The 15,000-nt window shown below is 44.6% G+C and overlaps 1 protein-coding gene across 1 annotated transcript in view; it reads right to left on the bottom strand.

Moving 5' to 3' along the window:
• The window catches only part of fndc3ba (fibronectin type III domain containing 3Ba), a 101,965-nt gene that overhangs the window by 45,482 nt on the left and 41,483 nt on the right, over window positions 1–15,000 (bottom strand). The window contains 5 exon segments of the mRNA XM_034144376.1: window positions 8,914–9,047; window positions 9,794–9,959; window positions 10,082–10,313; window positions 13,147–13,182; window positions 13,184–13,224. Of these exon segments, the coding sequence (XP_034000267.1) occupies window positions 8,914–9,047; window positions 9,794–9,959; window positions 10,082–10,313; window positions 13,147–13,182; window positions 13,184–13,224 (609 nt within the window).

The raw sequence follows: 15,000 nt of genomic DNA, 5'->3' as shown, positions 1-15,000 counted from the left end.
CACTGTGTGTCAAAAGCTTTAAGGTGTTAAGATGCTTTGTCACTCTAGAGGCCCTGACACACCAAGCAGTCACCAGAGAACTCGCCGACGCCGACTGTTGCGTCGCCGTGTTCTCCTGCGTCTTGGCCATGTGTCGCACTGGAACACACCGCAAAGACTTCAGCCGAGCACGTACGAACTGCGCATGCGTGAGTGGCAATAACTCTCCTTTACCAGCAGGCGGCGGTAGTGTGTATTCGCCATTCAAAAGAGGCAACAACCGGAAGAGAAGAAGAACAGACTGCGTGATCTAAACAAACAACAAATAGCGTGTGCGTTCCATTTTCACTCTCGTCCATCGAAAACATGTTTCGTGCGGTACTGGAGCTATCAGCCATTGGAGTGTTGCTTGTGGAAGACATTCTCAAGCAACCGTTTCGCTTCTCATGCACTGATTCGCTAGCTGAACAGCCAATCAGAGTGGTTTCTTTGTCCGACTGCCTGTTGCCGACGCACGGCCGATTCAACATGTTGAATCGGCCGTGCGTCGACCATGAAAGGCCTTAAAAGATATTGTGATTTTTGGGAATTACGTTTAGTTTCGTTCTTCTTCAAAGTAAGATTAGAAATATTTGACATCAAGCAGCAAATTAGCTGCCAAGTTGTCAAGGTAAAACGACTACAGCGGATTACAGTGTTTATGATAAGCTGCTTATGAAAGTGTATTTTCCAAAAATGTCAAAGTTATTATAAAGAATTCTAAATATTGTATTGCATATTTGTTTGCTTTGGTTCGCATTTCACCTTTTTAAGATCTGTGATTAGATTGTTATAACATTTCTCCTTGGGACTCATAGTTGAAATTCCTCTCAACTAAACACTTGCTTTTAAATCAGATAACCTGATATTTCTAACATTCTAACATAGTTTCCTATCTTCAAGCAGGAGAGATGTATGCCTACTCCAGTACTCCATCTTCCAGTCACTTTGAACTGTTTAAAAACACAATCAATTTCACTTTTCGCTTCCAAAAACCTTGGCACCTGCAACACCTTTTTTCTCACTGCAACTCTAGTTCATGGAATCTTTGGTCTCATTCCTTTCCTCGCTGTAATTCCTCCCATCCTTTCCTCATCATTTCTCCTCAAAGCCATGGACATGTTTTCAGCAATCTTTTTTAATGTCACACACTTTATAAGAGTAGAGCTACATTCAAACTGAACCACTCCGACAGAGAGGAGGTTGCATTCCTCTTGCATGACGGCCTGCGGTTCTTAGACTCAGTCTGTCTGCACTAGGACAGAAAAAGACCTTTAAGGCCGGGAGAAACAATTTGAAAAATGTGGCGCTCATTCAGCCCCCACTCAAATACTGAGCTGTAGGGTGATGTGTGTGTGTGTGTGTGTGTGTGTGTGTGTGTGTGTGTGTGTGTGTGTGTGTGTGTGTGTGTGTGTGTGTGTGTGTGTGTGTGTGTGTGTGTGTGTGTGTGTCTGACCGTAAAGGAACAAAGTGAGATATGATACCCTTCTTTAGAAGCCTCTAATCAGGGAGAACAAAGCAGAGTAACGGACACTCAGCTGGATGGAAAGGGGAGGACAGAGAGGGAGTGATAGATAGAGAGGGAGAGGTCGGGGTGAGACATAGGACAGACAGCAGAGGACAGGGCAGAGAGGAAGGTACAGTTAAAACGGAGGGAGGAGAAGGAAGAGGAGAATTGAGGGACAGAGGGGCAAAGACCTTAGATTCCACACTATCATCATCTGCAGCATAGTGAGCATTCCATCTGTTCAACAGCTGGGCCACACACACACACACACACACACACACACACACACACACACACACACACACACACACACACACACACACACACACACACACACACACACACACACACACACACACACACACACACACACACACACACACACACACACACACACACACACACACACACACACACACACACACACACACACACACACACACACACACACACACACACACACACACACACACACACACACGGCAGAAGTCATTGGGACATGCCTGAAATTGTGGTTGTCATGGTGAAGGTTTGGTTCTCATGGCCAAAGGCCTGCTCGTTTATAAAGGGGATTAGAGAGCGAGGCTCTAGCACAGAGAAACAGTGCAGTAATGTAAGAATGTGAAAAGTGAGAGAGCAAATGAGGGCAGAAAGTAGAAAAACGTCTTAATTAAAGTTTAGACCGTGGTTATTATCATCTTCCTGTAGTAACATGATTTATTGGACTTTATGTAAATGATAAATTCAGTATTCTCACTCAGGGCAAAGGATTGGAGAAATCTGGTTAATACAGCAAGATTTCTGGAGGAGAAATTTGACTTTCAGCCATGTACAACAGTTTCTAAAAGTGTGCATGTGCATGTGAAGGACTTTAGACATTATTACAGCAGAAGTGCCTTACACAAATCACTCTTTGGCTATCCTTATGTCCAAAATAATGCAATTACAAGTCAAACCTAAGCTGAAACTAAAATAAATATGTCTCAGTATAAACACTTGTAATTGCATTCTCCTATTTCCTGCCTGAACCTGATTCTTCTCAATACCCGGGTTTCATGTGTGTATGTAAACGTAGACGGAGACAGACAGAGAGACCTTGTCCGCAGCAGCTTCTCACCGAGGAGAGATGAGCGTCTCCTCTGCCAAGCGACACAAAACTCTCTTCACTTTTCCAAGAAGCGCATGAATTTGTGCGCATGTATGCACATGTGTTTACGTAAGTGTGTACGTGCTGCGTACACAGCAGCAACCTGGCCAGGCAGCGAGGGATTATGGGCGATGAGTTTCTCAGAAACCCTGACCCCATTCGACCCTGCTCAGCCCAAAAAGTCTTGAGAGAGCGACTTCAGACTGAGTGGAAGACACATTCAGTAAGACAGGGCAGAGGCAGAGAGAGAGATTGACAGCAGCAGAGAGATGGAAGAAGGCTAATGCGGATAGAGACGCAGATTGATCGAGTCTATGTCCATACAATTGCATCTTAAATGTAAAAAGAACACTTCTAAGATGCGTATTTTACAAAATGTTAACCCTGTTGTTTGATGAAATCTGTAGTTTATCAGTCAAAGTATTTCAGTCCGACTTTGACAAAGGTATCTTCTATGTCTCGCTGCTTCTGGTTTTAGCCTTGAAGACCCAAACCTTTAGCTGTGTACAGTAGGTGCACCTCTTAAGACCATACAATAACAAAAAGCCTAGCCTAGCGACACAAAAGAGAAACAGGGTGGTCACAAAGTTAGCTGAACATTGGTCTAAAATAACTACATACAGAATCTGTAAATCCGCTTTCTGAGCATTAAACCCTTGATGACTGGGACTTTCAATTGCTTAATTTGTTTATGTTTTACTCAGCTTTACCCTGCTAAAGCATTAGAAAGGTCTTAATATATTATGAAACCCACTTCTTGTCGGGTGCTGTGGTTGGATTGTGCCGAGTTTATCACTTGTATCACAGGGTGCATTCAGCTGGATGGGGTAATGTCTGGTGGACTCATTGTGATTGGCGAGAACAACCTCCCCTTCTAATCCCACTAGTCCTGTTACATGATATCAGCGGGAAAGACATTCCTCTGCTGGTAAAGCCATCCCTTGTTCTCTCTCTGTTTTCTGTATACACCCCCCCCCCCCCCCCCCCCTCCTTTTGACTCTTTCAATCCCCAATTGCTGTCCATCATTTCTCTCTTTTCCTGTTTCCTTGTCTTATCTCTTTCTTCTACCCGCCTCTCTCTTCCACGCCACTGCCCTCCATCTTGCCCTACAACCATGGCCGTATTTGGGTTTGTGGGAAGGGGTCGGAGTTTGTTGGGGTAGGAGGGGCTGAGATTATCGCTATGGTGATTCACATCAACAGTCCAGTAAGCAAAGGGTGTTATGGCGCATTTCCACTACACGGTCGGCCTCGGCCACACTCGGTACGGCTCGGTACGGCTTGGCCGCGTTGGGCCTTAACAGGGCCGACTCACTTCATGCTGCGCTTCCATTACAGTTTAGGAACTGGGGTAGTTACTATAGTAACGCAGTGTAGGCGGAGCCGTGACGTCATCTTCAATGAGAAATCCAGAAACACAACACAGCCGTCAGAGCTCACAGCTCCTTATATATGTTCAGAAACTCGACAAAAGTTAAACAAGTACACACCACAGACTGCCTGTGTCATGGTGAATACAGTCGCTGCTTTATTTATGTCTGTATAGGCCGTTGTTGTGAGTGTGGACGGTCGGGGCATATACTGCGTTAGCTTAGCCAATCTCCATCTAGAAAAACACGAATTTTAAAAGGTTTTTCGCCTGCCGTCTGTCTGCAGACTTGACAAAGCATTAATTCATGGTTTTTACTAACCGGTATCAGTATGTTGTTACTTCGGCATCATTTTGAAACGTGTATTACAATTAAATCACGGTCAAATATGTCCATCTTGTTGTAGTTCTAGCCCTCTTGCCAGCGCTCCTCTCTCTAGTTTAGCATACTCAGCCCGACTCAGCCCTGTTTGTTGGCCCCGATAGAACCACAATTTTCTAGGGCCAGAAAAGAGGGGAAAAAGTGGCCCCGCGCCGTGCCGCGCCGGAACGAGGCCTAGTGGAAGCACAACCAAAAAAGGGGACGGCACGACACGGCACGCTTAAAGCGAGCTACGCGCTGCAATGGAAATGCGCCATTAGTGTGTTCACACGTTTCCAGTTCTGTTACTACAGTGCTGAGTCATGATTCGGTCAAAGGACACTCGAGCTTATTAGCATGACATCACCAAAACGTTACGGGACATTGTGCTTTCATAAGCCTATTTTTACCACTGCCATTGTGCGAAAAAAGTTAATTGGAACTGCGACTTCTTTGGAAGAAAAGAAGAAAATAACAGGACTAGAACAAAGCCAACAATAACAGGGTGTCTATGGATGGATTTGGCTGTGTAACTGATAGTAGTCAGTTAACTCGCTCAATGCTCCTTTGTTCTTGTGTTACACCACGTTTGTTTTAGCCTCTACAATTAGCCTGTGACTTCAATTTGTGGTAACATTGGGCTCTTTTCACCCAAAGTCAGCTTTCTTTCAAAGGCGCAGCAAGAAATATCTTCATGTAGGCTTTTGTAAAAAAGGAACTGAATATTTTAAAACATCCTTTTTGTGGCACCTTTTTTTTTTGCCAATAAAGGAAAAATATTCAGGATTTTCTTCCCTTATGGGTTTTTCCTCATTTTTGTTTCTTAGACATTTGCATTTAAAGTGAAACACTTAAAGGTGGGGTATGTCGTTTATTTCAGAAACACTTTTTGTTATATTCCATGGAATGCTCTTAACATCCCGATAGCAATGAATACATTAAATGCTTTGACAATAAATACATAAAATAATTTCATCTGTGGAAGCCGTAGCGCTGTAAAAAGCACGACCAATCATCTGAGCCGGCCCGGCTAAAATAACTGGATGGCCTACCTGCCTGTCAGCCTTCCATCTGTGCACAAACTTATCTCGTGCCCTCATTGGTCATGTGCGCGTTCGTGTATGTTGGAGGAGGGGCTCTGTAAGGAAGTCTGAAGGAAGAGGCAGATTTTTTTCGGCTGCGTACTTTCAAATTCTAGCGCACTCGAGCTGGTTTCTCCAAAATGACATACCCCACCTTTAATGCCTTTTCTGAGAAAAGAAAGGGAACTAGTAAGCCATCTTTTTCAACTTAAGTTGAAATGTCCCCCCTCTATTATTGATAACTGTGTTGCCACAGTTCTAATACCACAACAGCAGACCATTGTTATATCTATGAGCCTCCCTCTTATTTACTCCTGTGAGCCAACATGGTGGACACGGCAGTCACCGAGCACATCTGGTTTCTCCTGAAGTTGCGCACTTGGCAATGACGTAGAACCAAAGATGGAGGAGCTGAGGGTGCTGGCCCATCTGTTTCAGCTGAAACCCCAGTTTCTGTGAGTGAGAGACAGGATCTGCGGTGGTGATGATGCAGAGCCAAGATGGAGGAACAGAGGGGACGGAGCACACATCTGTTTCTGCTCAGCTAGCAGCTCAGTTCTGAGGAAAAGGGGCCTGTAGAGCTGGCTTTACTGGGGAATGGACACTGTGCTCGCCAAGTCAGCCTGCTGCCTTCCTGGCACTGCAGCAAGAGCCACACACACACACCGACACACACCGACACACAAAGAGCAAGGGCATCAAGGGCAAAAGCGTAGGCGGCTGTGTGTGTGTGTGTGTGTGTGTGTGTGTGTGTGTGTGTGTGTGTGTGTGTGTGTGTGTGTGTGTGTGTGTGTGTGTGTGTGTGTGTGTGTGTGTGTGTGTGTGTGTGTGTGTGTGTGTGGTATTCTGGGTTGGACCATACTTGGATGCACCGGGCCAAGCAGCAACTTTGTCGGAATGTTTGCTCTTTGACTCTCTGTCTCTCCGTCTTTCCATCTCTCTGTTCCCTGTGATGAAGTTCAGGTTCATTTTTTTTTTTTACAAACCTTTCCATCCTTTCCCCCTCTTCTTTCATCTGTCCTTCAAACCTGACATTCCTCTATGTTTTCGTTGTTAGGCCCCCTACCTCCCGCCCAAACCTCTGGACCCTCATGCTCTGATTGTTTTACAGGAAGCCCAGTCACGGGGTGTTTCTGCGTGTGTGTGTGTGTGTGTGTGTGTGTGTGTCCGTCTTTGGTGTGTGTTGTGTGGTACATCTAGCTGACTCAGCCTAATCTCCAGCCAAGTACTGAGACCCCGGCAGACCAGAATAGACAACCGATGACATGCTGACATGGTCCTGTCCGTCATGTGTGATATTGTTGTTAAATCATGACTGTATGCGCTATCACATGAAACTGTGATGCTCACAAGCTGAGCCGTTCACCTCGCTTTCCTTTTCCTGACAAATCCCTATGTATTCCTTGGTGTGTGTGTGTGTGTGTGTGTGTGTGTGTGTGTGTGTGTGTGTGTGTGTGTGTGTGTGTGTGTGTGTGTGTGTGTGTGTGTTTTGCATTTGCAGTGCTTTCTACGAGTGTATGTGTGCAGGTTTAAATGCAATCAAGTGAGAAATGATTATAATAATAGGAGCAAATGATAATTTACCTATTTTTAAAGGGCATTTTCACAACACAAAATGTTTTCTTCTTGAAATCTAGTCATTTCTTGTTTGTTTTAATTGCATATGTTGGGAAGTATTTGTCTCATAAACAGTGCAAATTGTTCTTCCGTCCCATTGCAGTGAATTAATGAGCATTTTGCATCCTCATTTCTCTTCAACAGAAAGGCTACAAAGGATAATTATTTAATATAACATCATCTATCATTTTATTTTTTGTTATGCCAGCACACCAAAACAAACAAAAAATCATTCTATAATGATGTAAAAACGAATTATAACATTGTATTTAATAACTTATTGAAAAAGGAATAGGAATAACTTTGTATAAAAACTAATTATCCCAACAAAACTATTTTTCACTATGGAAATGAAAGTAAATAACAAGATGGTTATGTTCAGAAATGTCTCTTCAAACAAATAGGACATTTAAGTTCACATTAACGACCATTCTTGTGGATTGGTGGAAAGCAAAGGCATTCCCACACTGATGCACATATAATATTCCTCTGATCTGACACCCATGCTGTGAGGCACCAACGTACAGTTTTATGAGGAGGGTACATTTAAAGATCAGTTTGAAAGTAAACAACAAGGGAGTCGATAGATTTATGTGTCTGGTTGTGTTTTCCTGTCATCACCTCTGTGGATAACCATTTCTGCTGTGTGTGTGTGTGTGTGTGTGTGTGTGTGTGTGGTGTGGGTGTGTAGTGTGTGTGTGTGTGTGTGGTGTGTGTGTGTGTTGTGGTGTGTGTATGTGTGTGTGTGTGTGTGTGTGTGGTGTGTGGTGTGTGTGGTGTGTGGTGTGTGTGGTGTGTGTGTGTGTGTGTGTGTGTGGCGTGTGCGTGTGTGAGTGTGTGTGTGTGTGTGTGTGTATGTGCATGTGCGTGCTAAAATGAAATACTCTGCCGTGTCAAAAGACATGTCATTAAAGAGGACAGTGTGTGTGTGTGTGTGTGTGTGTGTGTGTGTGTGTGTGTGTGTGTGTGTGTGTGTGAGTGTGTGTGTGCACCCTCATGTAAAACTCCTTATGTGTGTGTGTGTGTGCGCGATAAGGCTACACTGTGGTGTCTAAATCTCAGAGCTCAAAGGTTTCCTTCATCTCAAGCAGGACTCTACAGGTATGTGCCTCCCCCCTCCCCCTGCTGTCTCCCCTCTCACTCTCACCCCCCCTCCCCCCTCTGGCTCAGCCTTCACCAACAAGGCCGGTATTGTAGCGAGGGTAAAACGATAGCGCTCAGGGACGGGTTCAGCTATGTGGTTACCCAGACAACCTCTCATACCCCCTTCCCCACCTTCACCACTAACCCCCCCCCCCCCCCCCCCCGTCAAATTCACCTCAATGAGGCTGCATACATCCATTCATTTTTTTGTGGGTGACTTTCTGTGAGAAAAAAAGAGCGAGAGAAAGAGAGGAACGAAAGGTGTGTTTTATTTGGCCCGCTTGAATGGACGGGGGCATTGAGGTTGAAGAGGACAAAGGCAGTCACATAGAGGCAGAGAGGGAGGTCAGCGAGGATAAAAGTTATTCCTCCAGAAAGAAGTATGAACCTGTTTGGTTTCATGTTCAAATATCTACTGTTCAACATAAAACTCCTGAGTAGCAGCAATGTAAGACTAAAGGAATGTGCAGATATTAAGAGTGTGTCTCCTTGGAGTGTGATTTTCTAAATAGAAAAACACATCACTCTATGATCCTTTGATTTGGCTCTTTTGGATTTATCTGTGGGCTTTTCGGAAAGGAACAGTGAACAGTTGTTGCAGTGTGCCAGTCTCTCTTTATACTTTGAGTGCGTATGTGTGTGTGTGTGTGTGTGTGTGTGTGTTCCTACCTTGTGTGTGTGTGTCTGGTTCACTGTTTCTTGGACTGCTGCGGAGTCGTCTCTCTGGCTTCTTCCCTCCTGGACTGCCGAGTCCGCCCCCTGACCCCAATGACCCAAGCGAGGGGGCGTGTGATTTGTTGCTGCATCAAAAAAATAAGGTTAAACCAGAAATGTGTGTAAGTTAGAGAAACAACATGACATAGTGCAAGCCAAAATGTAAACATTTGAATACATAATTACGACCAGGGATACTTTTGAACACAGTGAAAGAGCATTTAGGTTGTTTTTGAGCTATATTCTCAACCCCTTAAAGGTGGGGTAGGTAATTTTGGAGAAACGAGCTCGAGTGCGCTAGAATTTGAAAATACACAGCCGGAAAAAATCTGCCACTTCCTTACAGAGCCCCTCCTCCAACACACACGAACGCGCACATGACCAATGAGGGCACGAGATAAGTTTGTGCACAGATTGGAAGGCTGACAGGCAGGTAGGCCATCCAGTTATTTTAGCCGGGCCGCAGATGACATTTCTTTATGGATTTTTTGTCAAAGCACTTAAGATATTCATTGCTATCGGGATGTTAAGAGCATTCCATGGAATATAACAAAAAGTGTATCTCGAGCCGGTTTCTCAAACTTACCTACCCCTACCTTTAAAGGTCTGATCATAGCCAGACACTGAAAAATATTGGAATATTCTTCACACATATAATTGAGGGTAATTGACAAAATTACATATGCCGAAGTAACGAAATTACAAACATGTTTTGAAATTGATAGTGATAACACAACATAGGACCAGGTCTTATCTAAATTGTAGTCCCCTTTTCATCGCTTAATGTGTGAAAAAAGACAACCAATCAGTGGGGGGAAGCAGGGTGGTCACCTGTTATCCGTTGTGTGCTGGCCCCAGGCTGCCCTTATAGAGAGGGGAGGGAGGGGAGTTGAGTCGGTTCTGTCGCTCTAGTTGTCTCTCCTTGATCTTTTTGGGCTGTGGCTTACTGTATGTCTCCTCTCTGCCTATGTAGTTAGACATCCCATACACAGGGATGATTTCTGAAGGACAGAAACAATATAAGTCAGCATAAATCACACATTTTAAAATAATGTAATTCTTGATTCTGCAAAGTCCTCTGTTGATTTGGCAGTAGCAGAAAGGCCAGTCAGCATGTCATTACCTGGATCCCCGTACATGGGGGGGAGGTGGTGCTGGTAGTACTGGTGGGGGGACAGGTCCCCGGGGCTGACAGGGGGGTAGAAAGAGTGAGAGTTGGGGATGAAGTGGGGGTGAGTCAGGTAGGGGGGGAGGTGGTGTGTGGGGGAGAGGGCCGGAGAGTAGGAGGGAGGGTAGCATTCTGGAGACTGGGGGGTCACCACCACCCGGCGGACGCCTGTGTTATCCTCCAGAACCTGCGGGAGACACGGAAGAAGAGACAGGGAGCTGAGTGTCAGAGGAAGTCACAGCTCACCGCCAACAGAACCCTTGGAAATGTTGCACACACATCCAAAATTGCTTTTGTGCCCACAAATCATGTGAGGTCAGCAAAGTGCACGCCGTCTTTGACTGATTTATACGCTGTTGAGACGAGGGTTTGCAGGATAGTGCTCGCTCAAAGTGGTTCAGAATTACTTCAAACTATAGGACATCGACCTCTGCAGTTTCTACATACTGTTACTCACATGTTTACTATATAAATATCCTTGTGTGAATTATTTTCTGTACTGTCCTGTGTCTCTCTCTTATTCTATTCCTGCTTTACAAACTGAATCTCCCTACGGGGATCAATAAAGCTCTATCTTATCTTATCTTATAAGAGTTACGCTGATATCACAGGTTTTTATGTACTTTACATACCTGGAATGGCTTTAAGGAATAGTCAAACACTGTATTGACTAAGATGAGAAGATTGATACCACTCCCTTTACTGTCAAATATGAGGCATCAGCCAACAGGTATTAATATTCTTGTGTAATTGTTGGCAAATGAATAAGCAAACTGTCAAAGTAGTCTTTTAAAATTGTTACAGTCTTTGTATCTATTTAAAAAAAGCAATTTCTCAAACATTCAAAGGTCTTAGAGCACCTGCTCCTACAAAATGATGCTGTCAATCATTTGCTAGCGAGCAGGTGCTCTGTCGGTCAAATAGTGGATATCTAATAAAAGAATGAATACCATCATTACTTTAACAAGTGAGACATTGTGCTAAAAGCATGCGTTGGCCCTTTGAGTGGTGAAAACAAGAGCTGCAATGTTGCCATCAGATGGTCTGCAGATTTCAATAACAACACGTTTCAAAGAGCTGCCTCAAATTAACATATATTCTTTAAGTGTATTCACTTTCACATTCACGGATAGGACGAACACACACGAACACATTCCAACTATTCAGACGCTCTCACAGGCCTGCATTCCAAGCAGAGAGCAAACACACACTCCCTGCAGAGAGGGGAAGTCATCTGCTGGTCCCTAACAAAAACAACAACACACACACACAGACACACACTCACCCCAACAACAATACCCCAAAACCCCAACAGTGAGAGGCAACAGACTCTGTGCCAGAATACGACAGACAGAAAGAAAGAAGAGAGAGTATTAAAGGGGGTCGGGAGGGGAGGAAGAGGGTTACTAATCTGAGTGAGAAAAACTAAAAAGGGGGAGAGGAGGCCCCCGATCTGCGCCTGATCCCTCCTCCCCTGCTGCGGAGGAGAAAAACAGAGTGTTTACAGGAAAACAGGGGCAAAGTTCCTGCAAGAGTACATGTGGACCGACCTATCAACCCACGCAACATTTACTGGCAAAGAGAGACACACACACACACACACACTGGAAGGCACATACAAATATGCATGCAAAATCACAATTCAACCATTAGTACACATCACAAAGGACACACACACACACACACACACACACACACACACACACACACACACACACACACACACACACACACACACACACACACACACACACACACACACACACACACACACAACACACACACACACACACACACACACACACACACACACACACACACACACACACACACACACACACACACACACACACACACACACACACACACACACACACACACACACACACACACACACACACACACACAAAATCCATCTGCCCATGCACTACTTTCCACCACCGCAGTGTGTTCTCCATCCATCCCGTCTCCCACCCCTACAGTACATCCCATGAAAACCTTCAGTGCCTGTCTCCCTTATCAGGCTTGTTTATGTAAGAGTGACAGTGTTTCCCGCTCACTCTTGGCCCGGTCCCTACTCACACACACACCCACACACATGCAAACACAAACACACACCCACGGTGAGCCAATGACCTGACTTCCATTGGCATATGAACACGGTCCCGCCACATGCAGACCACAGACGCATGTGTAACACTATACTTGTGCGGACAGACTATTGACTCTTGTTGTTTGAAAAACCTTTAATCCCTCCACACCCCCGACATGGCAAACCTAACCCTTGCTCAATTTATAATGTCGAACTTGAAGGTAAGAATCTGCACTTTGGGAGATGTTTCTCATCTTTCTGTTCTTGTGAGGACATAATGAAGAACACACATGCTCACTCTCTCCCTCACACACACCACCAGAGAGAGAAACTCACAAAAACAAGAGCCCCCTAACACCCACAATTCAGCACATTCCTGGAGGAGGTTGCTTATCAAACTCCAGACCAGGATCGGTGTAAAGCCTGGTGTATGCTTTCCTGTGTAGTTAATATGTCTTCGATCATCATTAATGGAGAACACTTAATCCCAATACAAGTTAAAGACTTGTAGCCAGTTGTGCTTTACTCAGAAAACTTCTTGTGTCATCTTTCTTTGCAATGCAACCAATTCTGAGCTATAAAAATTTCAATTTCATTTTCTTACCGTTTCCATGATAACAGTAACAAGCCTCAACTGACATCTAAGACTTCATAATTTGTATTGGAAAGATGTTTAAATGATGTGAAGTTTGTATACTTATGACTTACCTTTGAACTAATCAAATTGGATTTTTAGAGTCCATATTAGATCATAATACTTGCATACAAGACTTTTTTGGAAAGAAAGAAAAACAGCGGCTAATGAAATGCAGTCGCACACTCTGTGTTGGTCTGCCTGGAACTCCAGGAAAACACAAACACATGATGATCATAAAAACATGTCTGAGATGATTAGAGTGAGGAGAAACACACACAAACACATACTAACCTGTGAGATGTATCCTGGGGGGACGTGGATGGGGGGGAATTGACCCATGTGGGGACATCATGGGGACCTCAGCAGGACCTGCAAGGAAGGAGAAGAATTATTTATTTAACCAGGCAGCTAGAGTACATTCTCATTTACATGTGTCAATCAACAGGATCAACACAAACACAGCCACACACACACACACACACTGAGGGGCCGGCCACTGAGGTGGACACAGATGTCACACTTTTCCAGTGAATCAACTTTGATCATATGGTAAATGACAGCCATTCCTTTCTTTTTTATTTCTTGGCAAACAGACTTAGGAAGATGATGATGTCTGCAGCATCATGATAAATGTTCTAGATGAGAACGCCGGAGGGCACATGAGCGGCTCACTTGAGAAGGAAAACCACCGATCTGCAGGAGAAGCAAGAGGACCTAATAGAATTAGCAGATTTAAAATGATGTTGACTTTTCCACAATCCATATCTCCCCCTCCAAAAAAACTCTCCAGCGCTCTCTTCCTACGTCTCTCTGTGGTGTGGTGGAGGGTCCTCAGGCTGGTAAAGTCATTGGGACCCCCGCTGGGACGGCTCGTGGATCTGGCCCTCCGAATAAATCACACTGCACTCACACACCACCTCACACACACCACACTAGGCCATTAGTCACAAGTGAGATTAATCATGGTTTCTGTCAGTTTAATATTTTAAAACCCTGATTTTGATAAAAGGCTAATGTCCACCAAATTAAAGAAACAACTAGTAGGTGTACTTCGGATAATTATTTATTACTTATTATTTTGTAATTAATTCTCTTTACCTTTCACTTGGTCTCCTTTCTTCACAATTTCTCCTCATTCTTGTGTCTCACTTATTAGTTTTTTTTCCACCATGCTATTACTCACATGATCTTTCTATTTTATACCTTTTTACTGCTCTCCAATCCCTCCATCCCCCATTTTTAGGAATTCCTCCCTGCATGATCCCCTCCTAGTGTCCCCCAACACCTTCACCTATTACTCACATCCCTTCAACTCCCCTCCTTTCATTGAAATATTACCAATTTCATCCTTCCTTTCTTTCCTCCTAAGTCATTTCCTGCGTTCATAAATCACCTCTTCATAATCATCTCCTCTTTCCTTCCATCTCTCCATCCCACCTCCGTGACGCCTCACTGGCTAAACAAACAGGTAACAGCACAGTAAACACACACACACCTACGCATACAGTACACAAACTGAGCAAAGTCTGCAGTGTGGAATACTGTTTGTGTGTGTGTGTAAATATGTGTAGTGTGTAGGTCTCAGGTATGAAGAGACAGACCTCTCTCAGTCCGGTCTGCTCCCCTACCATGGAGACTATGAGTGGATATGAAAGTCCTCATTGAGTAGAAGGTCATAGCATGGGGAACACACACACACACACACACACACACACACACACAAACACAGTGCCCCTCTGAACCACCTTCCATCACTGCTCATTTAGCACACTTTCTCTCTCACACTCACACCAATATACACACTCCTACGATGCGTCTCTTTTTCAGACACGCACACACACACACACACTCTCGACAAACAGACGTGTGTTTGGACAGTCTCTGCTGCCTCTCTGCTTTTCACTCAGCAACATTCCTCTGCTCAAACACACACACACTCACACATTCCCATCCCTGGCCCCCAGGACTGGACCCAACAGGCCCAAATACCCCCCATCCCCTCCCCAAAATACAAGAAACTCTTTGTCCTGCTGCTACCACACACACACACACACACACACACACACACACACACACACACACACACACACACACACACACACACACACACACACACACACACACACACACACACACACACACACA

Source organism: Trematomus bernacchii, unplaced genomic scaffold (genome assembly GCF_902827165.1).
Source record: "Trematomus bernacchii unplaced genomic scaffold, fTreBer1.1, whole genome shotgun sequence".
Lineage (NCBI taxonomy): Eukaryota > Metazoa > Chordata > Actinopteri > Perciformes > Nototheniidae > Trematomus > Trematomus bernacchii.
The sequence above is the reverse complement of the archived record's forward strand: the minus strand, read 5'-3'. Positions and strand labels throughout refer to the sequence as shown.